Source organism: Nipponia nippon, unplaced genomic scaffold (genome assembly GCF_047370975.1).
Source record: "Nipponia nippon isolate SJK-2023a ecotype South Korea unplaced genomic scaffold, ASM4737097v1 scaffold_3, whole genome shotgun sequence".
NCBI lineage: Eukaryota > Metazoa > Chordata > Aves > Pelecaniformes > Threskiornithidae > Nipponia > Nipponia nippon.
Window position 1 is genome coordinate 771,351 of NW_028262347.1, and position 27,811 is coordinate 799,161.

The following is a 27,811-nucleotide window of genomic DNA, read 5'->3' on the forward strand; positions in this document are numbered from 1 at the left end:
GGGAGCCTCACCCCGTCCTGGATACGGCCGAGCCGGCAGAGGAGGGTGGGTGGGCTGTGTTTTGCTGGGGGATGCGCCGCGCCGAGGCGGGAATGAGAGACTGAGATCAGGCCTGCTGGACTTGTTTCTCCCTCCTACCCTCCACCCATGGCGTGTGCGGAGGGGAAGCAGCCATCAAAGCTGTTTGCTGAGTCCCACAGGCAGGCAGCCAGCTGCCTGAGACAGATTTAATTCGCGAGAGGCTTTCATAGCCATAGCATCTCCGGTAGCTGCAGGGGGGCAGGCGCAGCCCGGGGACATGACTTGGACTCTCCTCCGCTGAGGGCTGTGGGAGCCTGGGCAGCCTGCACGTGCCTGCGGGAGCCACCAGCCCCTCCGCGCCGGGGCCTGCCCCGTGCCCTGGGACTGTGCTACCAAGACCATGAAGAAGTTTGCTTCCACACGCAGCCTCAATAAGATCCTGCAGCAGTGCGACTCCTCATCCCGCGAGTACGAGGAGATCCAGGCTGTGGAGAAGAAGTGGCATCTGCATCTGGCCACTCCTCGTAAGTTCCTGGACAAGAAATGCAAAATGCCGTCTCTCTTCCTTTCAGCTCCGCCGCCTCCCAAGAGAGCGCCCAGCACCACCCTGACGCTGCGTTCCAAGTCCATGACAGCCGAGCTGGAAGAGCTGGGTGAGTGGCGGCAGGGGCTCGCGTGTGCATGCAGGGGCGCATGAGGAGCATGCGGGGCCGTGGCCGGAGCAGGCAGCACACTCGCCCAACGTCCATTTTCCAGAGGGGTGCATGAGCACGAGCGCGAGGCGACGCGCGCACCTCCTGCGCTGAAGTTTCCGTCATGCTTAGCAGCGTGTGGGGCGCGGGGGGCTGAGAGCCCGCTGCCACCGCCACAGGGGCGCGGGAGCCCCCGGCAGGGCTGGTCCACCCCTCCGGTGCCGCCTCCCCAGAGAGGCGGCCTGGGGGAAGGATGCTGGGTGCCTCCGTGTGCTTGCGGAGAGGCTTGCCGCCCCCGTGCCCCGTCCGTCAGGCACCCTGCTTCTCCCGCACTCCGAACAGCCCCTTGTTTTTATTTTCCTCTACCTCCAGGCAGATACTGCACCCTGCCAGATTAGCTGGCATCCCCATGGGCTGCCCTCCCCCCTTACACACACACATACATAGCACACACGCTCACACGTTCTGCTGTCACTACAGAGCCTACCCACGTTTCCAGATGCTTTGGTATCCCAGCTTGCATCTACATGTTTTCCTATATTCTCTTAAAGCCTCTCCACCTCCACCCCGTCCTTGCTTCCAGGTACCCTGTGCTGAAGCCCCTCAGTCTTCCCATCTATTCCGGCCCACACCTTCCCGGTGCGCTGGGCTCCCCCCAGTAGCATCCTACCAGCGGAGGGCCGTAGGGGTGCCGGTGTTCCCACACCCTCCAAATGGCAGTCCCTTCTCTCTGCACAGAGCGATTTGCCCATTTTGCCACGCGTTGTCCCCCGCACGCTGCAGAGGCCGCAGGGCAGCTGAGCAGGGCTCTCTGCTGGCGGTGGCAGTGCCGGGGAGGCTGGCTAGCAGAACGGTGGCCATGCAGCCCTCGCAGCCTGCCGGGCAGAGGAGGTGCGGAGGGACCCTTCCTTCTGGGGGAGCCTTCGGGGCAGCCGCACTACGACACGCAGCTCTGGTGCACACGAGGTTGGCCCTGCCAGGACGGGCTGTTCAGGCCTGGCACAGGGCGGGAGTCAGATGTGCTGCGAGCCCCCCCCGAGAGCATCGGCAGAGCGAGAGGGAGCCGCTCTCGGCACTGCCCACTGCCGTGGATCGTGCTTCTGCTGGTTTTTTATTTGTATTTATATTTTTGCTGGGCAAAAATGTGGCGATGTGTACAGATGTGCTTGCCGGCCATGGTGCAGAGGCTGCACGTGGCAAACCCCTGTCCTGCCTGGGAGGAGACCCACCGGAGAGGCAGAAACCTAGGCAGAGACCACGCCAGCCCCTCTCTTTTTCAGGGTGTTGAAGGAAGGTCCGCGACCTTTCTCGCTCTGCTCTGCCCATTGTCCTACACGCATGTCCAGGCTCTACAGCCCCGCGGGGCTCTCCCGAAAGAAATAGACCTTGAGGGTTCGGGCTCACAAACAGAGGCTCGAAGGGACAAATCTCAGCATTTAAGGGTTTGCATCAACTCGCTGATGGCCACTGTGATTTATTTTGTGCTGAGCCCACTGCCTTGATTTTCACCCTAGCCTGTTCCCCGCTTCTCCAGACATTTATTACTAAACCTGAGGGCACCATGTTTGCTATTAGCCATTAGGAGAGGATTCAGAATAGCCCGTTTCTTCCACTTTTTGCTCTTCCCTTTGCACAGATACTGCACAGATCCCAGGGTTCATATTTTTCCTCTCGGTTGCTGGTCCTGAAAGCAGTTCCTAGGCAGTGTGATGGGTGCCTGCTTGCACGCACAGGCAGCATGTTGCCTCCGTGAGAACGTGTTCCCCAGCTGCATGTCCCCGTCTTTGGTGACCATCACGCCCGAGTCAAAGCCTGGTGCGCGTCGTGCAGGCGCCTTTGCAGAGGGACGGGCACCCCAACCGCGGCGCTTGGCCTTGCAAGTGCCAAGTGGGGCGTGGGACAGCACCACGGGATGCCCTGCGCCGGGAAAGCCGCAGCGTGTCAGGGCAGGGGGGTTGTGCATGTGTTTTGACAAGCAGAGCTGCTGGGCTCGAGGGGGAGGGGAGCAAGCTCGTGGAAAGGGAAGTCACGAAAAGCAGAGAAATAGCTCTGCCAGAGAATATATTAAAGATAAGTCCTCTAGGTCTCCCTGAGGAGTTTGCATCTAGACGCTGCCTCTCTTCTACCTGGAGAGGGACTAGGAGCAGCAGCTGCCTGTGTCTCCCGGGAGAGGGATTTGTAGCCGGTGATGGGTCTTAGTCCACATGTTTTCCATGCAACTGTAGCAGTTAGTCCCTACTTCACGTCCTGTGGGTCAGGGAGAGTGCCGTAGCCAGTCCCACCACACATCCCCAGGGAGCACGGCACAGGGAAAATGGGGGGCCGTTCCTCCTCCCGCATTTTGTCTTCTGGTGGTTGATCCTCCGGCTGTTGCTGGGAAGGGGGAGTTTTAGTGCAGGTCAGCATCCCTGCGCCTCAGCCGTGTGCCAGTTCAGAGCCCGGTCTCCTTTTCTGGGGGGACAGTGGTGGTAGTGAAAGGGACGTTTCTACCTGCAGCTTCTTAAAGGGAGCCTTGTCGCATGGTCCCTGCCCCTTTTCCCTTGGAGCCTGTCCCTGTCCTGCAGAACACCCCACATGCCCATAGCCATACCTTAACATTTTCTTGCTGCATGTTGTGCCAGTCCCCTTGGAAAAGCAGATTCCCAGCAAGCTGCTAACAAAGCACTCCTGCCCTGCAGTCCTGGCGGTTACTGGATGCAGAGGAAACTGGCTTTGGGAGTCATGCAGGCTGCTGGGTCTTCTCAGTGAGCAGGGAGGGATTAAAAGCTTTTAAAAGAGTTTCTCCATGGCTCGGGCATTAAATGCCATCCAGACCTCCTCCTGGTCTTACATCGCACCTTCCCTCTGCTTTCCTGGTCTGAGTGAAGAGGAGGAGGGCTCAGCGGAGGGCTGGTCCCAGCGGTGGGGCTGGCGGGAGCCGGCCTCTGTTGGTGCCTGCCCGCCCGCGGGGCCAGGACGGGCGCTGGCCTTCCCACAGAGGGGCAGCAGTGCCGAGGAGGGTGCACAAGGTGCTGCACCCCCTGCCCTGCCTGAGCCTTCGTCCCGAGAGCGCCCGGCGAGGCAGGCACACGCTCCACTGTCAGGGCCTGATCCTGTCAGCATGCTGGGAGGCAGGAGAGCGTGCGGGGAAGAGGCACAGCAGGCAGGCAGCGAGGCTGGAGCTGGGAATGAAAGCAGGAACTGTGCATGCCATTCATGTTGTCTTTTGTTTCTTGATTCCAAGCCTCCATGCGGAGAAGAAAAGGGGGTGAGTGAAACCGCACATCCTGGGGCTCCTCCCTTCCCCGTCAGCCTCCCAGCCAGCACCCAGTCGCACCACACAGGCACGCACGGTGCACCCCGAGGGACTGGCCCGGGTCACCGTCCCCTAGTTGTCACGGGAAGGCTCAGCCCAAAGGGAGCCAGGGCTCTGCAGGTCAGCCTCCCGCCCGGCACCGCCGCCACGGGAGCAGGCCCCACGTGCAGCTCTGGCGAGGCAGCAGAAAGGCCGGAATCGGCGCGGTCGTGTTGGGCTCCTGCTGGGCACAGGCAGGAATGCCCGTGTGCCAGCTGGGCCCCATGAATCCCCAGGTCTGCCTTTCCCGAAGGTTGTACTTGCTTTGTGTTTGCTCCACGGTGAAAATGCCTTCCACAGGAATGTCCCCCACATCTGGGGTCCTAAAGTACAGTCTCCTTCAGCCCCCGGGTCAGACCTTTGGAGCTCATCAGATGAAATGGCAGCCACGCTCGCTGCCGTGTCCAGCAGTGCAGGTGCTGCCTCTGCTTCTGCCCCGTGCAGGCTGTTCTGCTGCTCCCGGCGGTCCCGTGCCAAGGAAGCACCTGAGGAGGTACCTGCACTGCAGGCAGGGTTTGGTGGCAGCTCTGAGGGCACACCCAGGTTAGCTGGGGCAGAGCTAGTTTGGTTATTAATTGGCTGAGCTCCGGGTGGAGAGGGCCACCCACCATGAGGGCCATGATATCGGTGCCCGAGCTGGCTGGGGCAAAGCTGGTTGCAGCAGGGCCCCGTACACGACAGTTGCACCACGCAGTGTCTGCGTGGCCCTCGCATGAGAGATGCTACAAGGACAGCAGGTTCCTGCCAGGGCTGAGAGCCAGTAATGGACAATCCTGAATGCAGCGAGAAGGCTCATCCCATGCCAGCACACAGGTCTGCATTTCCCCAGCACAGGCACAGGGTAGAGGGAGGGAGCCTGGAGACCTGGCCACAGTTCTTAGCCTTTCAGAAGCAAAACTCTGTCCTGGTAATGTGAAGCTGGAGAACTGTTTCCCAAGGAACAGGAAATGTGAGGCGCTAAGTCTTCCACCGTAATGGTGATGACATAGGAAAGAAGCTGAGCAGGGCTTACAAGCGGGAGGTCTCTGAGGGACCTCCCCAGACCGCCTCTGTACCGAGCAGATCTGTCAGTACCCAGAGGTGGAGGCAATGCAGAGGTCCCAGGGATCAGAATGATCAGCTGAAGGTCACCAGGGATGTCCTGACATTGAAGACAGCCATCTCCAAGTGTGTGGTGGAGAGCACTTGACACTTTGGACAGCCAGAGCCATCTGCTCCCATTCCAGGGGCAGTCCCTCTTCTCAGGGCAGCTCCAGCACTGCCTCATCCCCCGGCCCAGCAGCCTGGAGGCAGGGTCCGCTCCAGGATGCTCTTCCATCTCCTGCAAAGGCATGGCAGATACACAGTGCAGTTTGTGGTGATTTGTCTCCCTGTGCTCTAATGGCATTACGAGATGGAAAGTGGAATAAAGCCAGAAGCAGAGGCAGGTGGAGAGGGCTGAGCATTGCCGTTACTCCTCTCACAGCTCTGGGGTCTCCAAACTAACGTCGCTACAGGGCTGCCCAGAGCAGCTTCCAGAGACACTGATGAGGCAGGTCTTCTTTAGAATCAGCCCGTGGCCCGTCCCCTCCTGAGGCTTGGCTGTTAGAGATCCACACGGTCACTCAGCAGCGTTTGGCCACGAGGAATGAGCCAGCTCCCCTCTGAGCAGGCTGAACCGCCCCGCGCCTCTTGCGGTGAGCGCAGTGTGTGAGTCACGTGGCAGTGAGGAAGAGGAACCATGAAGTCCCCCAGAGACAAGGATGGTTGGCTACTGGAGGTCTTGTGCCGAGGAAGTTCAGGAGCTGGCCTGCGCTGTTTCCTTGGGGCAGGTGCAGGTCCTTAGTCCCAGGGCCTTGTGGCCTTAGTCCCAGGACCTGCCACCAAGGGTGCTGGCCTCAGAGGACACCTGAGTCCCCTTGGCAAAGACCACTTGGGGTCTGTGTTGGTGCAGGGCTTGCTGCTTCATGGACTGGGCTTCTGAAATGTTTGGGACTCATTTTTAAATGTTTCTGTAACTCAGGAACGCTGGCTTACAAACTGCCACGTGGACGACTGCCGTGGCCACAGTGTGCGGCGGTACTGAAGCTGGCCCCTGACTCATATCCGCCCCAGGCAGGGTTTTGTAGGAATATGGGCCTGATTGATGGTCAGAGTGCTCCAGGTCGCTCGGGTCACAAAGATCAGCAGCTCCCACACCACAGCAGTGACATTTCGCAGTCCCAAGTTCAACAGCCAGGCTGGAAAGAGCCCAGAAGTCCACAAGCTTCACCTGAACACAAGAGAGCTTGTCAGCCTTATGGGATGAGCGCTGCACGTGTTCTCCCCTCTCCCTGGGCAATTTACTGGGACAGTGGATTGGTTGTGCCATGGAGGTAGAAGCATCCACTCTTGATGAATGCCAAGGCAGACCCATCCGCTGCAGCACAGCCCCATGCCAGCGTGATGGCCGCGCTCCCGTGCCAGCTGACACCATTTATGACATGGAGCCCACAGACTCAACCCTGCCCAGCCCAGGGAGCCATAGGAGCAGGGAGCAGCCACACCTGAACGGGCCCTGCCCAGGCTGAGCACCAGCCCAGCAGCTTTCGTTAGCTGGGCTCTGCTGGACCCTGTCAGGCTCCACATGGGGGGAGCTCAGGAGGGGTCAGTGGTGACGGGGGCCAGCATCTGCCTGCTGCCCTTTCCGATGTCCTGAGTTTCAGGCTGTTTTATGGCCCCAGACAAAACCCCAGCGGCAGCCGGGGCTGGTGCCGTGTCCGAGTGGGTGCATCCTCCTGGCACGAGTGGTGTGAGCGCTGCAGAGCGGGGCTGCTCTGCAGGCTGGGGGAGCAGCGAGCGCTGGCCGCTCCCCAAAGGACAGACATGGTCGCACGGCTGGGGACCTGACAGGCCCCACTGCCCTGAGCACCATGGGCAGGGCAGACGGAGGTCTGCCACCTTCAACCGTGAGTCCAGCCCGTCAGGCAGGTCTGTAGTGATGAGGCAGGGCTGAGGTCAGGCCGGGAGCCGGCCCAGGATCTGCCCTGGTGAGGCTAACCAAGGTCGAGCGTAGCCCAGAGATCTGCAGGCAGGCCCGCGGTGGCGAGGCAGGGCTGAGGTCAAGCCCGGGAGTTGGTGTGGGGGTCACCATGGTGGCACAGGCATGGCTGTGCCAGCTCTGCAGATGGTGCTGCTGCACCACAGCCCGGGCGGGCACTGACGCCACCGGCCTACGCTTACCAGGGCTCCTGGGCCCACGGACACAGGGGTACGTGGGGGCCCGGTGACTCCCGTCAGGGCTGTTGGGGCACATGAGTCCACTCGGGGAGGAAACGTCCCAGTTTGTCCCAAACAGACACTGGAGTGACACTGGTTGTGCTGGAGACAGACTGAGTCCCGTGGAGTCCCGTGGACTTCTACGTCACTTGTGGTCCCGGCGGCACCTAGGTTCCCCTTACCTGCCGCAGCGCAGCCACTGCCCACACCCCGCTTCGCCCAGTGAGAATCACAGAATCGTTTAGGTTGGAAAAAAGACCTTTAAGATCATCGAGTCCAACCATTAACCCAACACTGCCAAGTCCACCACTAAACCATGGTCCTAAGTGCCACATCTACCCATTTTTTAAATACCTTCAGGATGGGGACTCAGCAGGGGGTGGGTCTTGGTCTCATTCTGACTATCAAAAATATACCTGGGCAAAAATTTGCTTTTAATGTAAGGATTGAAGCTTCCTCAAAGCACAGCGCAGCTGGGAGCAGGCCCCCCGCCTCGGGAGCTGGCAGGTCAGACCCCGAAGGTCAGGCAGGCTGGTCAGGGGTTCCCGGGCGGCACGGATGGGCCTGGTGCAGCCGGGGTGGGAGAGCAGCACGGCGCGGTGCCGCTGCACCGGGCTGTCGTCTGCAGGTCCCCCAGCTGAGCCAAGCCAGTGCCTGGTTGTGCATCGTGGCGGGTGGGCAGCTCCAGAAACACCTCCAAAATCTTCGTTAGCCGCTGGCTGGGGAGGAGATGACTGAGCGGCCGCTTCCTCAACTCCGTGCTCAACGGGCCTACGAGCTGCTCTCCCCGCGGGGACGTTCGCTCCCTGCTTAGCCGCACTGCAGGGGACGGGCCTGTCGTAGGGGAGCTGCCTCAGTACGGCGGCCCTTGCTAACCTGTTTGCTTTTATGTTTGGATTTTCAGAGAAACTGGATGAGATTTTGGCAGCAGCCGAGCCCGCGCTGAGAGCAGACATTGTCGAAGCAGATTCTAGGGCAGCCACTGTGAAGCAGCGACCAACAAGCCGGCGCATCACGCCAGCAGAAATCAGTGTGAGAGAGGAGGGCTCGCGGTGGGAGAGGGAAGGGCGCGTGGTGCTGTGACAGGCGCTGGCTGCCAGCCCCAAGGCTCGCGTTGGGCAGCGGGTTTCCCCAGGGGAGTGGAAGGAGAGAGTCTGGGGGGAGATGGAGACACAGAGCAGGAGGCCGGGCAGGTGGTGGAGGAGCTGACCTGGGCTGTTTGGCACTCGCTTGCCGGTACGGGATTGCCACAGGGAGGATGAAAGAGCTGATCTGAAGGAGTGTGGAAAGCTGAGCTGGAGAGCTTAGTCTGGCTGCAATTTTCTGGATGTGAAGCTGGAAATTAGGAGGAATCAAAGAAGAGAAAAATGCCGTCTCTGAGGGGAAGCATGGATGGAGTAGGAGGGGGGCTGCCAGCTCCAGGCTGTCTGGATTGTGAAAGTGCTGCAGGCGGTGGGAGGCAGCTTCTGGAGCGGGAGGTAAAATGGGACAGGCTGCTTCTGAGCAGAGACTGGCCTGAGCGAAGCCTTCCCACGGGAGGAAGGCTGCTGCTGCCGGAGTCGGCATCGCTGTGCCACCCCACCCTGGGCACAAAGTGCCAGAGAGCCGGCAGGGGGGAGCAGGCAGGGAGGAGAGAGCAAGCAGGCAGGGGGAACAGGCAGGCAAGGGAGAGAGGGCAGGCAGGGGGGAGCAGGCAGGGAGGAGCGGGCAAACTGGAGAGAGGGAGGGAGGGAGGGTTAACCCTTCAGAGGGTTTGGAGACACGCTGGATGGGGCAGCACGGAAGATGGACTGCTGAAGGCAGAGGTGAGGAAGGGGTCCGTCCCTGTCCCCAGGGAAGCCTCCCCTCCCGGGGCTGCGGCAGTCCCGGTGGCAGGGCCAGGGCCAGGGCGGCAGGGCCGGGGTCTGGCCTGCAGGCTGAGGTGGGGGTAGAGCCCCAGCCTCGGCCGCGGTCAGAAGGATCAGGTGGCCTGCGATGAAGTGGTGTGTCCTTCCAGCTGAGCCTCGCTGACGTCCAGAATGGAAATTTCCTTTTTTCTCTTCCAGTCACTCTTTGAACGCCAGGGTATGGCAGCACACTCGGGGGTCCTTGCGGGAGCTGAGAAGCCCCATGTTTCACTGCGCAAAGGAATTCCACGGACAAAATCTGTAGGTAAGGCAAAATGGGGGGAAATCCCTTCCTAAAGAGGAAAGGTTGTCCCCGTGGAGCTTTCATGCTTGCATGGGAACCAGGAGGAAAGAAAGACTCAGCCCTCTCTACTGGCTTGTAACTAAAAGTCTTCGAAGAGGGGATGTTTAATGTGATTTCTCCTTTGAAGGCTGCACATGTCCTGAGAAACCTGTTCTAACGCTGGCACTGGTCCTGCTCTGAGCAGAAGGTTGGACTGGAGACCTCCAGAGGCCCCCTGCTCTCAGTCTCTTCACGGCACTGCCAGGGACAGGGGAGTTTCTCCCACCCTCCGTGCTGGCAAATGAGGGTTGGTGGGTGGTTTTCTGTCAGAACATAGCGGCTGGGCTGGGGTGTGGTGTGCTGAACGCATGGGTTGAGAGTAAAACCATGAGCTGTAGCAAACTGAGACGGTGGAGCAGCTAACTGGGGTTTTTTCTAAGGAAAACCAGGACAGGGCCTGGAACAGGCACGCGTCTATGGGCTATGTTGGGATCTTTAGACCCTGTCCCAAATGGTTTGCAGTGCAGCTAAAACCAAAAATATGCTGGAGGAGGGAGATGGGAGGACGAGGCAGAGTGAACAAGGGCTGGTGGCACAATGACAGCATGGGGGTCTCATTTGCTTCCCGTGATTTTGTGTGTCGGTGGGTTTCATCGGCGTGGTGTGGCCACGCCACGGCGTTGGCGAGGGCTGCGCAGGCTGGAGCTGGGGCGAGCGCGTTACCACTTACGTAGAGAAGCTGAGGGGCAGGAGGCGAGGGGGCCGAGAGAAAGGCGGTGTGCTGTGTGGCAGGCGCTCCTTTTAAGTAACCCCAAGGCATCGTTTGATAGTCATGGTGATGCCAAAACGGACTGTACGTTTAACACGCAAAATAAGTGAAGAGAAAGTAGGTTCTGCTTCAAGCTGCAGCTGAGAGCAGCACAATCCCAGCAAGAATGTAAAAATTAGTTGAAAAACGCAAGGGTTAGTATTCAAAATGTACTTTTTAAAAGACAAAGCCGCAGAACTGCTGTGCATACGTGCCTCACATTTGTGTTTGTATGAGAGCGGCTGGTACCTGTAGTCCCACTTGAGAGTGGTCTGAGAGTAGTAGATAGCTAGGGATAATCAAATGTGTTTGATTCATCTGAAAAACAAACTAGGACAGAGAATCTTAAAAAAAAAAGAGTGGGTGTTTAATGGACTGCCCTGGCGTGTACTTATACATCATGTTGATAACGCCGCTGTCCTGCCATGAAATCTGCAGGCGGAAAGCTCCCGTAACTCTGAAGATGAACTAGAGCCTGGGCCGAGCAGATGCTGAGCTGCAGCCTTGGGAGCGAATGCAGGCATTAATTAGCTGCTCATACGTTGCAGTTCTGTTAATGTACGTGGTAGAAAGGGAGCAGAGCTGACTGCTTCGGTGCCTGGGCTCACCGCAGCACCGACCCACGGACTTGCTAGAGTAGAAGTAACCAGTGAATTTTCTTCTGAAGGTAAAAATGATCGGTAGCACATGCAGGATGGGATTCACCTCTTCCAGCCTTACAGGTTAACAATGCAGAAATTTCCACCCAAGTAAGGTGCCCAGGAACCCTCTGTAGTGACCAGAGGGAAATAGGCACTTTTAACGTGATTCATCTGATGTCTCGGTCTTAGAGGTGACTCCTGCACAAGTGCCCATCGACTGGAAGGGGGCACGGCTCCCTGGCAGGCACGCATGCAGTGGCCGGTGGTGTCCAAAGTGCATCTGTATTTGCAAACTGTATGCTAGATGTTTGGTTTATGTGTGAGAATGTTTGTGAAAGTGCTTCTAAGCAGAAGTTGTTCAAGGTTCAATCAAGCCACAAGCAGCTGGAAATCATATTAAAGGGGATCTATTGTGTAAAACAGCATCTTAACCCAGTAATAGATCATAAACTGGAAAAGTATTCATTAAATACGAAATACTTGCCCATAAGGAGCTCCTTTTTGCTTGTGAAAGCAGAGTCAATGACTCGGGAAGTCCCTCTAAAGCCTCACCTCGTTGTGCGACGCTCGTTGTGCGACGCTCGTTGTGCAGGTCTGCTGTCAAGGGTCTCTGTGTGCAGAGAACCGCGAGAAAAGGGATCTGAAGTTTGCAGGTTTATACAGCTGTGAGGTTGGTTGGGCTGTGTGTAGGGTTTGTATGCTCATGAGCATAGAGTGTAGTGTCCCGTGTACGTCTTTTTTGTTCGGCACCTAGAGCGTTGAGGCCCTGATCCTTGCACGGGATTCACAGCCATTACAGCCACACTGTGCAACAAGGGGATTAGAAGCGCTAGATTTAATCTGCTTCAGGGAAGATTAAAAGCAGCCCTTGAGGTGCCCTGTTTCTGAGCAGGAATGGCTGCAGCTGTCACAGCACAGCATCCAAGCCCAACCCGACAATGAAGGCAGGAAAAAATCTCACGTGGCTCTTAATTATGCTCGATCCAAGAGCAGCATGCGTCTGCACCGAAAGGGAACAATTCCTGTTAAGGAGGGGACAGCAGCTTCTTGTTTCCAGTTTGCCTGCCACAATACACACCCAAAGCAGTGCCTCTTAGAAACCGGCTAATTTTTCTGGAATTCCAGATAAGCTAAAATAGAAAAGAGCCAAACAGTAGAAATTGGGTTGCAATTGGCTTGTTTTAGAAGTCCTTCTTGAGCTGTCATTTCACACCCACAATGACAGGCTCATACGCGGTACAGTCAGTTGACTTCATGATAAAAATCACTACTAAAAGCAAGGAACTAGATGAAAAATAAGCACGGGTTGCTTGGTTGGTTTGGTTTTTTGATGAAGAGATGCACTGAGTTATTTGCATGTTACACAGCTGGTTTGGATTCCCAGGGACTTGTGATAAAAGATCAAAGCATTTCATGTTTGCATCTAAAAATTTCTTGAGACAAAGGTAGTTAACCCGTGACTGGCTACAAAGAAAGCAGAACGGAAGAAATATTTCAACAAAAATGTGAAGAAAATAAATGCATTGCAGTGGGGAGGCTGATAGAACAGAAAATCTCTGTCAGACTTCCAAGATAGCTACCACGCCATCTGCTCCAGCATCAGAAGTTAAAAACACTTGAAAGTCTGCAGAACCATCATGGTGCTCGCTAAGTCTCTCCCCTGAGCAAATGCAGGGTGATGTAGACAGAGGTTTTGCATGGGCAGAAGGAGCGCGTGTCCCCGTGTCAGAAGCACGATGGGCTGCGGGCGCTGGCTGGAGGCGGCAGATGGACCTTACTGACTAAGCGCTGGCACTGCTGAAGAAATAAGGGGGGGCCTTGGTCTTCAAAAAGGCATTGAGGACGCCGGGCTCCTCCTGCTCCGCCAGCTCGGGGGTGAGCGCGCATCTCGTGGCTGCCCAAAGGTCCGGCAGGGCGGGGGCAGCTCTGCCGCCAGGGCTGGCAGCCCTCCCCACTCCCGATCCAGGACCGTCCTTCCCTCTACGGATCCTGGGTGAACTCCCAGCGCTTTCCCCTCTTCTAAACATGTTCTCAGGTTCACCCCAGCTGCGATTTAAGCTTTGTGCTGTAGCAGCCAGCACAGTGCTGTTATTTCACCACTCTGACGGGCAGCGGGCTTTCCTCCTCCTCCTGTCAGTCCTGTTGTTGCCTGGAGCTGACGCCAGCCCCGCGCATCCGAGGACGGTGATGCTCACCGGCTTTCCGCCTCTGGACATGAGTGACGCTGCGGCACTTGGCACCTTTCTGCTGTAGCTCAGGGGTGGCTTTGGGAGCTGCTCTGCCATCCCTGCACGGGGAAAGCAAGGCTGGGAATGGTGGGGTGTGCTCTGGAGAGAGCCACCTCGTTAGCCCAAATTAATGCACAGAGTTAGATTCTCACAGGGATTTAGGCTGTTATGGCAACAGGCCCAAAAGCATTGTGGAGAGTTTTTGTGTTTTCCTTGGAGACTAATAATGCATTGAGCATGCTGTGAATTGCAGAGAGGCGTTGCCGTGAGGCTCGTGGCAGTGCCAAGCTGCGCTCGGGGCATGCACCTGGGAGCGTGATTCTCATTTCAGACCAGTTACTCTGGGTGCTCGGGGACAGGGTTCTTTGCTGGTCCTTGCTGGTCGCTGGAGGCTCCGTTTTGACTCACGCTCTTTATTCCTGCATGCACCGACCTCTGTAGTTTCATCCTGGTGATGTCTTGTTGCTCTTTGTAGGAAGCATATATGCCCCTCCACACACGATAAAGAGACAGTACATGCTGTTTGAAGAGAACTGAGAGACAAAATCTCAACAGCAGTTAGCAAAGGGAGAGGTTTGTTTATTTGTCACTGAAGTTCAGTCTTCCAGTTAGGCACGTGGAAGATGGACCAGGCACAGAGGAGGTCACGGGCAGCACCCAAAGGGCCGTGCCATTTGCGACAGACCAGCGCTCTCTTTTCTCAGCGGTCAGCCCCACCTCCGCCATCCCTCTGGAGAACCAAGGTTTCGGTTCATCTGGCAGCCCATCGGTGTGTGGTAGAGGGATGAGGTCTGGAGGAGGTAGGAGCGGTCGGTCGCTGGCAGCGGAGTGTGCCGGGAAGCAGAGCTCAGGCGCCACGCGTGACCCTGCAACACGAGGTAATAGCAAATGGCAAGTCCATAATTGCTAGGTTGAGATCCGATAGAACGAAAGGACAATCTACTTCAGGTGCTACAGATTTAGAGGAACTGCCTTCCCTCAGTGTCGTGCCGTGTGTCAGAGTCTGGCTGAGGCTCATCACTGGAGACTTTCCGCATCGGCTGATGGCCTGTTCTGTGGGCGTGCACGTTGGTGGGGAGATGCTCTGCTCTTTCTTGGGTACCGCTGAGTTGTGTAGAAGGGCTCCAAGTGCTGCAGGAGCTGGTCGGGCTCCTTCTGCAGACTGCCCGTCCCCCGGGCCGAGGTCTGCCCATTGCCTGCTGCAGCATTTCGCAACAGGCAAGCGTTAAAGATAAAAGTCAAAAATGAACATATTTATGACAAGTAATTAACTGTTAACATTGCAGTCAATAGGAGTGGAGTTGGATAAAAGAGAGCCATGCTTTCAGCTACCGGTATTTTAGATAAACTCAAATAGAATCTCTCTCCATTTCAAGTTAAAAACTGCCAGGATGGTTTCACTGGTTTTGCAGCTGGTCCCTCACCTTTTAGGGGACCCTTGTCCTCCGCGCTGCTTTCTCCAGGGGATTTCTGTTTGGCTGTGTGCTCGTTATCTCCGCAGGGGTCTGTGCAGGGTCCAGCCTGCTCTGCAAGGATTGAACGCAAGTCATAAATTCAATACTTAATCAAGACATCAGGTTTCAAGCCTGCTCCCAGGGGATTACTGGTTCCTTTGTTCAACTTCGGAGATTCCCTGAGCAGAGCTATATCCTGCATAGACAGTAAATAAAACTCAGCAATGATTAGTCTCATGCTTAACTATAAACAGATGCTTCTCCGTGTTAAGGGAGAGGTTTCATTTTGCCCGTGTGATCGCATTTAAACATCAGTGAGGAGTGAGTTTCTATCATGAAGACTGTGTTTTACAAAATTTGCTATCACAGTAGGAATGGGTAGTGAAAGATTGCCATAAGAGAGCATAATAACACAGCAACACAATTCAAAGAAAGCCTTGTAAAAGGTCTTTACAGACCAGATGGGCATCAAATTAAGCTGATAGGTGGGGTTTCAGAAGAAATAAAAGGAGGCGATTCTGCACGCGGTGCTGGTAAGCTGCAGAGCTCGCTGCTGCAGGATATCGAGAGCGTGAGAAATTTGCACGAGTTCAAAGAGCACGGCCAAGTGCCTGGCAGAAGAAAGTCCGCCAAGGGTTAAACACAAAGGCAGTCTGACTCAGCCAGCTCTTGATCAGCAAATTGCTGGAAGCTGACAGAGTATTTGGGAGGGGCGAAGCAGCGCTGCATGCTTGCTGTGTTCCTATATGCTTCCTCAGGCAATTATTCTTGGCCGCTGCCAGGCAGCACGCTGGGCTAGATGTGCCTTTCATCTGCAAGACTGGAGCGGAGCTGGAGAAGGGGAGTATCGAGGCAGTGTCGTCAGCAGAATACGGGGAGTGAGCAGGCTGCACAGAGAGGAGGAGAGGCAGATGAGTAAATGGATGTTGTTGTTTATGCAGGACTCGGGTGGCAAGCACGCAGATACAGGGAGCAGAGGAGCTGTGTCAGAATGGCGAGTTGCAGGTAGTGAAGAAAGCGCCTGCCAAGAATTTGCTTTCCTCCCACCTCTCCCATCAGTGATCGCTCCTCAGTGTGGATTTTCTTGCTGAGGAGCAATAGGAGACATTCGTTTTCATGGGGAACAGACATTATTCCCACTACTCCAAGGAGCGGGGTTGTAGAGAAAGTCAGCTTGGGAACCAGAACTGGAATGAAGCCACTCTTCTTCTGTCATAGGATAAAGGATCATGCAAGTTGGAAGGAGGAGGTCTCCAGTCCAACCTCCAGCTCAAAGCAGGGTCAGCTGTGAGATCAGATCACGTTGCTCAGGGTTTTATCCAGTCTGGTCTCAAAAACCTGCAAGGGTGGAGGCTGCACAGCCTTTCTGGGCAGCCTGTTCCGCTGATGGGCTGTCCTCATCATAGAATTCGCCTTTCATCCACCCAGAACCTCTCAGTTCAGTTTTGCCCATTGCCTCTTGTCCTCCCACCATGTACCACTGCAGAAAGCCTGGCTTTATCTTCTTGATACCCCCCCCGTAGGTACCAGAAGGCTGCTCTTAGGTCCCCCCAAAAGCCATTCCTTCTGCAGGCTGCACACGTTCAGCTCGCTCAGCCTCTCCAGACAGAGCAGGAGCTCCAGCCCTGACCGTCTTGGTGGCTCTCCAGTGTCCCCAGACGGGATGCAGTGCTGTAGGTGTTCTCCCATCAGGGGGAGTGCGAGGGATAACCTCTTTGCTCTGTCCGCTGCCTTTGCTCCTGTTCACGCAGCCCAGGACGCTGTTGGCCTTTGCTGCTGGGGCACGGGGCCAGCCCACGGTCACCTCCCTGCATACCGAGCCCCCCACGTTCTTTCCCACAGAGTTTTTCCCCGCCAGCCAGGCCTCAGCCTGTCCGGTTGCGAGGGGTTCTTCCTCCTCAGGTGTGGGACTTTGCGGCTGTCCTTGATGAAATTCATGGAGTTCTGCCGGCCCATTCCTCTATAGCCTGTCGAGGTCCTTTTGAGATGTCTCGCGGGTCATTGAACTTGGTAGTGCTTCAGATACCATTTTCCATAGTGCTCCCCTCATTTAAGAAAAAAAATGGAGGAGAGATGCTTATGGCACAGAAAAATAACAAGTGGGGAACAGAGAGAATAAAATGAGTAATGGTAGAAGCAGGTATGTAAAATAAAACAAAAACTAATACCCACACCATGAATATGTTTAGGTTATCTAACTGTCCCCTTCACCCTTCCTTCACTCGAAATACTTTGCTTTTAACCTATTAAAAGCTCTTCCCAGCAGGGACTGTGAGCTCACCGGTGGAATGGGGGCTGCCGCACCTACAGCTGCTCATGGCCGACAGCCGAGAATTTGCAGCAGCCCGTGACGGCTGGTGGTCAGTGTCTCCTCTGGCCTGGCAGCCCCCGGGCCCGGCAGCTCTTTGCAGGGCAGGCGATTTGGGAAAGACGAGCCAGCTCTCCAGTTTTATCTCCTGAAATAGCTCTGCACTTGCCGCAGTAGTACCTACCTACAGGGTGGTCAGCACACCCCTAAGACAAGCTCTAATGGCGCTAGGCCGTGTTCGGTAACAGTCTGGGCGTGGCAACAGAGCTCAGCGCTGCATAAAGTTCCTTGTTTCAACTCTTGGCCGTTCCCAGGTGAGAAGTAGAAATAAGCATAAAGGCAGGACTTTTTTTGTGGATCTTCACGCTGTTAAGAACGTCACAATGTCTATGCTGAGTCAAACCATGGCTCCATCTAGTGCAGGATCCTGTCTTAAGCACTGCTCTTAAGCAGATGCCCGGGGAAGAGTGAAAACAGGGCAAGGATATGATATTTCTCCTGAATACTCACCCAGGCCGCTACTGTCTTCAGTTCAGAGGTTTCTGTGCACATAATAGCCCACAAAAAGTGCATCTTCCATGGCTTTGTCCAGTCTCTCTTTGAACTTGTTTCGTGCTTCCAGGTCATTGTGCTACCGTGGTATTAAAAATCCCCAAAGTGTGTTCAGCAAAAATAGCATGACTTTGAACACAGCGATAGCCTGATCAATGTGATGAGATGTAAAGTTCAATGCTTACTGGCCAAAATACTCCCTTTTTCCCCAGCGGACTCTGCATCTGCAGGCATTTGGTGAAATTGCTAATGTAATACGAGGCACAGTTGCCAGAGCACTTTGAATGCTGGTGGACATTACAGAAAAAGCATTAGAGCCAAAAAAGCAGGTGGTCCCCCTGCTGCTGTGCCAAGACGTGGCTTTCTGCCATCGTGAGCATTCTCTCAAGAGCAATTTGAAACCTTGAAAACAGCTGAACTGTGACCGAAAAGAAAGAGGCATGGCAAGCAAGGGATGAGCATGGCAAAGCAGGACTTGGTGAAGAGGGCCAGGCTCGTGCAGGGGGCTGGGGCGAGCTAGGCTGGTTAACTAGCATCCGTGCAAGTACTGACACCGTACGCGCTGTATTAATGGATTTCTTCTCCTATTACTTTACTTGGTGAGATTCTCATACTCTTTCACTGAGTATTAGGAGCACCTGAAAAAGCTCTTGCCATGCACCCAGGTAGTAAGTTAATAGTAAGAATGGCAGAATCTGGCTTCCTTGGGCACTTCCAATCCTTGAAAGACATAACCGAAGTTTCTGCTAGACCCTGCTTCTGAATTCAGTCTAGCACATTGCGGCATATGTAACCCCTCGGGGGAAAGGGGGGAAGTGCGACAGGAGGAGAGCGAGCGGGAGAGCGCGAGAACCCGCACATGGGAGACGGCAGTGTTTGCTGTGAGTTGCACAACCTGGTCGCACTCAGCTGTCTCGCACATTGGCAGTTGGGTGTCGGGAGGTTTGATCGAGCAAGTGTTCAATTCTGTCGCTGTTGTGTTGGTCTGGAGAGTGTCCAACCTGGTTCGGAGGTGTTGGGCACAACTGTCTGATGGATTTAAAACAATGTAAGACATTGTGAGAGTCTGTGGCCGCGCTTCTGTGCCAAGCAGAGGGCCAGACTGCAAGTGCTTGCACCAAGCAAATGAAAGATGAAGTGAAGAGTCACCTCAGAAAGCAAGTGGGGTGGGGGGAGGAAAGGGATGTCATATATCCAATTTGCAGCAACTGTCGCGCTCTGGATTCTCTAGTGGCGTCCTCTCTGACTTCACTGTTGTTCTTGCTTTCCAGGTGAAGACGAGAAACTTGCTGCTTCTTTGCTAGATGGAAAGTTTCCCCGGAGCACATCGATGCAAGACACTGTTAGGGAAGGACATGGGATTCCACCACCGCCTCAGACAGCCCCACCCCCACCTCCTTCTCCATATTACTTCGACACAGGCCCCCCTCCATCCTTCTCGCCACCTCCACCCCCAGGAAGAGCTTATGATACCATAAGATCAAGCTTTAAGCCAAGCCTGGAGGCTAAACTCCATGGACTCCCCCAGGTCATTAGCGCAGCTGAGATGTACGATCAGGCGAGGACTTCCATTCCTTACCCTGAAAGGCAGAAGAGGGCCCGATCCATGATAATCCTACAGGATTCCTCTCATCTTCCCGTGGAGCCAACAGAGATCCCCCGGCCTGGCCCATCTGCAACCCCTCCGGAGAAGCTGAAGAGGAAGGGGAGAGTGATTGACAACCCTTATGCCAACATGGGTCAGTTCAACGTCAGCTTGTTTGCTCCCACCAAGCCACAGAGGAAGAAGAGTCCTCTTGTTAAGCAGTTACAAGTGGAGGATGCGCAGGAGAGAGCAGCACTGTCCATCACCGGAGGCTTTACAAGGGAGCCCTCTCCCACCCGCAGGAGCCATCGCCTGAGCGGAGTGGAATATCAGCACCACACCGGCATTGCTCAGGTTGAAGCCACAAGCATCCCCTTTGCCACTGCCATCGCTGGAGTCATGAAGGACAGAGACCGTCGTCTGGATGAGAGGCGGAAATCCACTGTCTTCCTCTCGGTCGGGGCCATTGAGGGAAGCCCCCCCAGCAGCGACATGCCATCCTTGCAGCAGTCCAGGTCTATTGATGAGCGGTTGTTAGGAAGCCGAGATGTACTACTGCCTTCCCCTGTCTCAGCTTTAAAGCCATTAATTAGCAGCTCATCCTCAACGTTCATTCACCCTCTAACAGGAAAGCCCTTGGATCCGAACTCACCACTAGCGCTTGCGCTGGCCGCAAGGGAACGGGCCCTCTCAACTCAAGTCCCATCCCGGTCGCCCACCCCGATCCACAGCCCAGACTCAGACAGAGCAGCACCCCTGTTTGTGGACATCCAAACCAAAGAACCAGAGAGGGGGGAGTTGGAGAGCTTGGTGTCCCCTGTGTACTCACCTGGAGGCAAAGCAGCAATCGGAACAGACTCTGGGACTTTGGCCCCTACCAAGAGCCAGTGGGGGACTCCGTCCACACTGAGAAAAGAAACCGAGGCAAGAGCAGAAACACCTGGGAAGGAGGAGAAGAAACAAGAAGACAAGAAGTCCATGATTATTAGCATAGTGGATACATCACAGCAGAAGACCGCTGGCCTCATCATGGTTCATGCCACAAGTAATGGCCAAGACGAGATAGGACTTGAGATAAAAGAGGAGAAACCAGCTGTCCCTGAAGCATGCACAGAGCCAGCAGAGTCCCCCAAAGCAGAGACCCAGCCCAGTCCCGTGGGAAAGCCTCCAGTCAGTCCAGCCTCTGACAAGACGCTGGGACAAGGGAGTTCGGAGGAAGAAGTGGAGCCCTACACGGTTACCCTCCCACCAGCTCAGTTGTCTTCAAGTGACGAAGAGACCAGGGAGGAGCTGGCCAAGATAGGGCTGGTGCCTCCACCAGATGAGTTTGCAAACGGGGTACTGGTCACCACCCCTGGCACACCAGTCAGCCACCTGGCTACGCCTAGCACGCCATCCATACCAGCGGCAGCAGTAGCACCTTCTACCACTGGCGGAACACCCTCAGGGAAGCCCTCTGATGCCCCCGTAGCCCCAGAGTCTGCTGCAGACTCGGGAGTGGAAGAGGTGGACACCAGAAGTTCAAGTGACCATCACCTGGAGACCACAAGCACCATCTCTACGGTCTCCAGCATGTCTACGTTGTCCTCAGAAAGCGGGGAGCCTACTGACACATACACTTCCTTTGCGGATGGACAAACTTTTATACTCGAGAAGCCACCAGTGCCTCCAAAGCCAAAACTCAAGTCCCAGCTCAGCAAGGGGCCAGTTACTTTCAGGGACCCACTTTTGAAGCAGTCTTCGGACAGCGAGCTCATCTCCCAGCAACATGCGGCCACTCTGGCATCAGCCAGCATTGGCCGGCCACGCTACCTCTTTCAGAGAAGATCCAAGCTATGGGGGGACCCCATGGAGAGCAGGCCCATCCATGGGGCTGATGATGACAAGCCAACTGTGATCAGCGAGCTAAGTTCCCGACTACAGCAACTGAATAAGGATACACGATCACTGGGGGAGGAACCAGCCGGGTCCACGTTAGATCCCGGGAAGAAGTCACCTGTGGTCGCAGCACGGTAAGATGCTGGTCGCTGGCCAGGGGAGGGGGCGGGTGCAGGGCTTAGGCACCCAGGGGGACAGGGAGGTGCATAAGCAGAGTGTAACTGTGCCGAGTAATCCAGGCTGTGTTTTGAGGGGCATTTCAGAGATGTCAGGACTTCTCAGCTGCACGGGGAGAGACAAGGCTGAGATATGCTTTCCAGAAGTTGGTGTGATTTGTTCATGGCTCCTCTCTATGCACCGCACACGTAGCGAGCTCGCACTGTTGCTTTTTCCCTTTAAATTGCCTTCCTGTTGTTTCATGTTCCTCCTCTGTCTCGATGCTATTGTGAAGCTGCTGTATTTAGTCGTGGGTTTCACTTCTAAATGTTTGCTCCTGAACAATTAATAACAATGTGTGTTTCTCTAGTGCTTTTCATTTCAAAGGATCTCCAAATGTTGTCAGACTACGTATTAGAGCTCTGGTCAGTCCCTGCTGAGCGGGAGCCATCGCGGGGGTGGTCTGTGACGGCCCTTAGAAAGGACACAGCAGCACCGCCCCGACCTTTGTGGGCTGAGGCAGAGCTCGGCACCGTTTCTGGAACGAGCCAGCTCTGGTGACCTGCAGGGAGGTGTTTTGGCAGGGCGCAGCTGCGGGGTGCTACACGTGGCTCCGGGCAGGGGGTGCAGCCGGGCATCCCTCCCGTGGGCGCTGGCGGCGGCCGTATCCTGCTGAGTGCAGTGCTGTGTCACGCAGGTCTCTGTGCCAGCGGGCCAGTGAATTAAGCTGCTGGCTCAGAGGTACCTACGCAACGCCTAAGTGTGGTAGATCCTCACCCCTGATTCTCCTCCTTCACGCACAGACCTGTGCAGAGCCCGGCTGGCCCAGGAGATCTGAAAGGTCACAGCAGAGGGACCCCAGGACACACAGGAGCCTCTTTCTCTTACAAAGTCCTACTTGGGTTCCCTCGTCCCTCACGGCACTCAGGAGACACCGGTTCTCTCTCCTGTGCCGGAGCTGTGACCATCACGCTCCCCGAAGAGTGTGGACCTCTCTGTGTCCCTCACGCTGCCCCGTGCTGGTCTCCTGCCCGGCGTGTCCGCCGTGCCAGGCCACCCACCGACCTGCCGGCACCCGGCGTCTGTTCTGACCTGCTGCCCCCATGGCAGCAGAGGCCCCTTTGCTTTCACCCCAACATCCCCACCTAACTGTAAAACTAAACCAAACCAAAAAACTCTACATTAGAGCCCGAGATTTGAGAGCGAAGCCTTACAAGGCTTTGAAATTTGAAGTTACAGCAGGAAGTGACCCAAAATCTCTGGTGTCACTCTGCCCTGTCAGGATGCAGCCACACAACACCTCCCACAGTAGCAAAGCCCCAGTAAGCCGGTCCCATCGGCGTCACCGGTGGGTGGTTGCTGGGGGTCAGCGAGGCGCCAGTTCAGCAGGGAGCTCTGAGCTAAAGGGAACCCTTCTTTTGGAAAGGTTTTTCTAACCCGATCATCACAGTGATGGGTTGCAAGTCCACACGGTGCTAGCACAGCTGGTGACATTTCAAGCTGTAGCCTGGGGGACAAAATGTCCTCTCCTGACATGCCCCCAGGGGAGCGTTGGGGTAGCTCCATCCTTCAGCTGGCCCACGTCTCCCTGCCAGTGCCTGTGTTGGCACTGCCAGCCTGGCTGCACTGGCGATCCACCTCTCCTAGGTGCCCAACTTGTAGTTACCACCGCAGTGTGGAATAAAATCTCTGGATCTTGCCCCGCTACGCTGTTCTGTCTCTCTGGATTCGGCGCCAAATGCACATTACGGCCATTCCCAGGAGGCCAGTGTCTCACACGTGGTCCCTTCTCCCTGCACTGCTCAGTCGGGAACCGCAGGGTCCTGTGCTGAACGCACTTAGTTTAAATGCATTTGGGGACCCTTCTGAAATCAGGCACGCCATGCCTCATATTCCTAAAAAGTGCTGACCGTGCATATCTTCACTGACGCTAGAGAACCTGGACGGTACCAGCTTTTAATGGCAACCAGGCATGGTATCTCAAACAGCTTACCCTTGCCAGGCATTGGCCCTTTGCTGAAGCCTGGTTTGGGGCCCAGCTGGCCCTCGCTCACCCGGGGCTGGTGGAGGGGCTGCTGGGTCGCCTGCCTTCAGCCACCCCGCTGCCTGGCCTCTTGCCTTCCCTGGTCTCCCGTGCCCATGCAGGTCACCACGTACGGCTGATCTGCTGTTCCTCATGCAGCCTCCTGGCAGAGATGTGCAAGTACCCTCCATTTCTAGGGGATACCCCTTGTCCATCCTCTCTTTAACCCCTCCTGTCCTCCACCGCTGCTCCCCTTTGATTCCTGTGCTTCCCGCGGGCAGTGTCCTTCCCTCGCCCCCGTCGCTCCCAGGAGCAGCAGACCCTGCCTAAGCTCCCAGCCCGTGACATGGTACTGCTGCATGTCACCTTCCGTAGGGAGGCTGGCCTCCTGCGCCGGGGAAGTGCGGTCCATCCTCCTCTCCTTACCCACCCCACCACCGAATGTTTGGCACCTTCAGCTGTCCTGCAGAGTTAAATGCTCTCATTCCTTTTTCTGGAAGTCATGGCCTTTCATCTCTGAAATTTTTGTGCTCCTGGTTGATGGCAAAGACTCGAAATATTTCCCAGGAAGTCAGCTGTAAACAGAATATTTAATGCTGTCAGCTACTCTCCTTCATTGTGAAAATTCCTCTCTTTTATGAAATTGCTGTAAATTCAGAAAATAATGTAAAGAGCAGTTAGATAAGCTTAGATGACCCATTTCAGGACACGTTTTCCAGCCCCTGGGCCTGTCCTGAGAACGACAGTATTCCCTAAACCTCCCACTCCAGCCACCCCTACGCACAGCAGTGCTGCTAAGGAGGAGCTGCCGCTGCCCCCAGGGCTGGCCCTTGAGCCCCCGCAGGGGCTGAAGGGTGCCGTACCCCTTGGCCAGGCTTCGTGAAAGCCCAGGTGATGCTGCAGCCGGAGCCCATTTGAGCCCCTCCACAGGGCATTTGGAGGCCTAAAGGGCTGTGGCCTGACTTGTGCTGCGGCTTTTTCTGTCATTCTTAGGTTTAGCTCTGCTCCAGAAAGGGTCGTGAGCCAAACCGGAGCTCTCACCTAGAGCCAGAGGTGCCCTGTAGTTCCACAGGACTCGGGGACGATGCGGTGCCCTTGCAGGAGCCACCCACAAGCTGCCAGTGCCCCTCCAGGGGCTGCAGGAGCTGCTGAAGCAGGCGGAGCAGCTTGCCTGCGGTGGCAGGTTTCATTGCTGGAGTTTCTTTCTAAGCACATTAAATTCTGGATTTACAGTAGTTGCATCAAAGAGCAGGTCACTTCTCTTTGCACGTGGTGGCTGTAGAGCAGGCCCTGGTGCGTTTCTCTTGCAGAGGTCTGTGAGGGTCCTGGCTGGGGACCCTGGGAACAGAAGACACAAACTGCTTTCTCCGTAACTCTAACTCTGGCTCTGTCTCCTTCCAAGACGGTCTTCCACAGGAGGACGTTTGACAAGAGGGACTGAGAAAGAGGCCAAGAAATACTGAGAATGAGAACATAAGGTCAGAGTTAAGGCAATCGATAGAGACGATCTTTATTCCATCCTCCCCGCTCCTGGGGCCCTGTGTGACGGGCCAGGGCTGAGCGTGGCGAGGGGAGCTGTGCCCGAGCACTGCGTGCTGCAGAGGACGGTTCTGCTCCCGCAGCAGCAGTGTGCCCGCTTGCTGAGATACGGCCTTCTGCACAGCCCTCACCGAGGCGCCGTAGTTCGGCGGTGACAGTGACAGCAGAGCAGAGCGACAGCTTGCATTCGTACTGTCCCATGGGAGTAAGCGATGACCCTTGAGCTGGGGACCCAGGAACTTTGCTCTGCCCGGAGCGGCCCTGACCGTTACTTTGCCGTAGCATGCCTCTGAAGGCTGCCGTGAGGCCAGCAGCAGCTATCTTCTTGTTAAACATGAATGGATCCTTGAAGATCCGGTGTCCCAACACGCAGTAGCCTTTGCTAAGCTGAGCTGCAGGAGAGCGACCAGGCGTCTTGGCGTCTCTCTGACTTGAACTTCCCAGCCGCCCCCGGACAGAGCTCACGCAGCAGCAGATGCCGAGCAGTCGTTCCACTGAGCAGGAGCAGTGCGAGGACCCCGCAGCTCAGAGCTGCTGCTGAACGCTGAAATGGATTCATTGTCTGACATCCATTACCGCAATAAAGCTGACGCTAACTAATGAGAGGTGTACGTTTCTGATTAGTGATCCAGTGAGTCATAGCTAGCGATGCAAATGCCAGCTGAAGAACCGCATTAGTACCAGAGGCTGAACTCATGCGCTTCAGGGTGACTCACGCGTTAAATGTGCAACATTAAGCCCTGTGTTGAGGTGGCATTTTTGTGCAGTGTCCCCTTGTCCTGTGAGTGGCCGTGGCCATCCAGCCTCATCAGGCTCGTGTCATTCCTCATTGTGCGTAGTCACACTCAGCTCCCAAGCTCCCCCCTCTGCCGCCGGGGCCGGTGGGATGCTGATCGGCCGGCCCGTGAAGCTAAGTGTGAGCTCATGTTGACTCAAGCCAGAAGCATCTGAAGTGTCAACACGGTTCCAGTTTGGGGCTCCAGCTAATGCAGCCAAGAACCTGGGTTAGAGGGTGCTTTGCAAAGGGTTTTGTTTGTTTGCTTGTCTGTTTATCTTTAAGCAACAGCCAAACATGCCAAATGTATCATGTGAAGCAGAATTTTAGATGCAAAACTGAGTTTTTCAGGTGCTGTTCTGGAAACCCACAACTGCTTTGTATTTCTACAGATCTGAAAGAGAGAGAGAAGAAAAATAAGCCCTTTAGGCATTTAGCTCCTAGGGTAAAGCTACCTCTTTCTATATAAACTCATCAATTAATTCTGTTTCAGTTAAATGGTGTAACATTTCTGGTGCAAGCTTTCAGCCGCTGCAGATACAACCCCCTGTTTCCTTGTAGGCTTTTGGTCTCTTCATGGTGTCTAAACTCCTGCACAAAGCGGAGCTGAGCTTCCTTTCCGCAGCCAAGGGAATTGTCGGTGGAGAGCTGATGAAAAGCTGGAGATTGGCATTGACGAGGCCAGCTGAGATCTGCGCTTCTCAGCGCCTTCCCTAGAGGGAGTTTGGGGCACCCGGGCGGTTATTAGTACTGCACCCAGGTCTGGGGAGGAGGTGGCCTTCCAGCCGAGCAGCAGAGTCCCGGGCAGGGTGCCGGCGGCAGCCCCCGGCCTCGCTGTGCCGGCGGGCTGCTAACAGCCACAAAGCCTGCAGCTTCTGGAGACACGAGTCCCAGCTGGCGCTCGCAGCAGCATGCTGTCCTGCCAGCCCCCGAGCTCCCCCGAGCACCCCGCCTTTCCTCACGTGTCGGGTGCAGCCACCGAAGAGGAAGGCAAACCTGCAGTCCCGTGACAGAGGCTTGGCAGGTCTCCATCTGCTTTCCTGCAGCAGCTGAACTTCAAGATGCTTAATGCATCTCTGTAGGGAACTGTGAAAATGCATCCTTCGCTCCGTGGACTCCCCTTCCCGTGGGAGGAGGCTTCTGCTCGTGGAGGTGTACTGCAGCAGGGCCACCGGCACTGCGGCGGGGGGCTCCCGGGCGGCGGGGGGGCTCGCCACGCGAGCTGCTGGCAGCGCAGAGCATGCCGGAGGATGCTCTTCCCTCCTGGTTGCCATGGCATTTTCCCAGCGTTCACCGCAGGATGTCAGGCTGAGGATGGGGCCCTCCTGAGCCCGGGCCACCTCTGCGGCTTTTCCACATAGACATGGCTCTGCAGACAGCAAGGGAGTGAGAAAGCACAGGCCGTTTAGAGACAAGCTGACGGAGGTTGGGCATTTGGAAAACATGGCAAGAGTTTCTAGAGGGTGCTGTGAAAATGTCGTAATTGAGAGAGCACCTACCGCAGCAAAGCGCTCCCCTCTATCCGAGGTGACGCTGATCTGACACCAGCTCAATGCTTCCTGCCACTGGTGGCCAGGGGGGTCTGTTTTTGACGTTGACGTGCATTGCCTACAAGGAGACAGGGGCATTGTGGGTAGCAAGTCTCAGCATGTGTCCATGTCACAGCAAGCACAGCTGGCTTCACCTCATCTGGTCACTAACATCTACTAATCACAGCTCATCCACTCATCCCTCCGAGTGAGTAGAAGAGCAAACTGTGACTCTGCTTCATGCTTGTCCAGAGCGAGACTTGGGAAGAGCAGGGAGGGGTTGTCCGTACCTCGGTGAGAAGAGCTCTGGGTCCCACCAGACTGTGTCAATGCCGACGTGGCCCAAAAGAGGGAAGAGTTAAAGCCTGAAGGGTTCGCTCATATAGAATCATAGACTCACAGAATCGTTAAGGTTGGAAAAGACCCTTAAGATCATCGAGTCCAACCATTAACCCAACACTTCCAAGGCCACCACTAAACCATGTCCCTAAGCACCACATCTCCCCGGCTTCTAAATACCTCCAGGGATGGGGACTCAGCCCCTGCCCTGGGCAGCCTGGGCCAGGGCCTGACAGCCCTTTCCGTGAAGAAGTTTTTCCTAATACCCAACGCAAACCTGCCCTGGCGCAGCTTGAGGCCGTTCCCTCTCGTCCCATCGCTTGTTCCTGGGGAGAAGAGACCGACCCCCCCGGCTCCAGCCTCCTTTCAGGCAGTTGCAGAGAGCGATGAGGGCTCCCCTCAGCCTCCTCTTCTCCAGGCTGAGCCCCCCCAGCTCCCCCAGCCGCTCCTCCCCAGCCTTGGGCTCCAGCCCCTGCCCCAGCCTCGCTGCCCTGCTCTGGCCACGCTCCAGCCCCTCCATGGCCGCCTTGGGGTGAGGGGCCC

At 55.9% G+C, this 27,811-nt stretch overlaps 1 protein-coding gene across 8 annotated transcripts in view; it reads left to right on the plus strand.

Moving 5' to 3' along the window:
• The window catches only part of SHANK3 (SH3 and multiple ankyrin repeat domains 3), a 375,879-nt gene that overhangs the window by 329,069 nt on the left and 18,999 nt on the right, over positions 1-27,811 (plus strand). For 3 of the 8 annotated variants that reach the window (XM_087764027.1, XM_087764029.1, XM_087764028.1), the window contains exons 19-24: positions 594-674; positions 3,937-3,960; positions 8,189-8,316; positions 9,330-9,435; positions 18,716-21,041; positions 25,793-25,845. In XM_087764027.1, coding sequence (XP_087620153.1) covers positions 594-674; positions 3,937-3,960; positions 8,189-8,316; positions 9,330-9,435; positions 18,716-21,041; positions 25,793-25,820 — 2,693 coding nt within the window. In that variant the 3' untranslated portion in view covers positions 25,821-25,845. The other 5 variants (XM_087764022.1, XM_087764025.1, XM_087764024.1 and 2 more) reach the window with 4 other exon arrangements.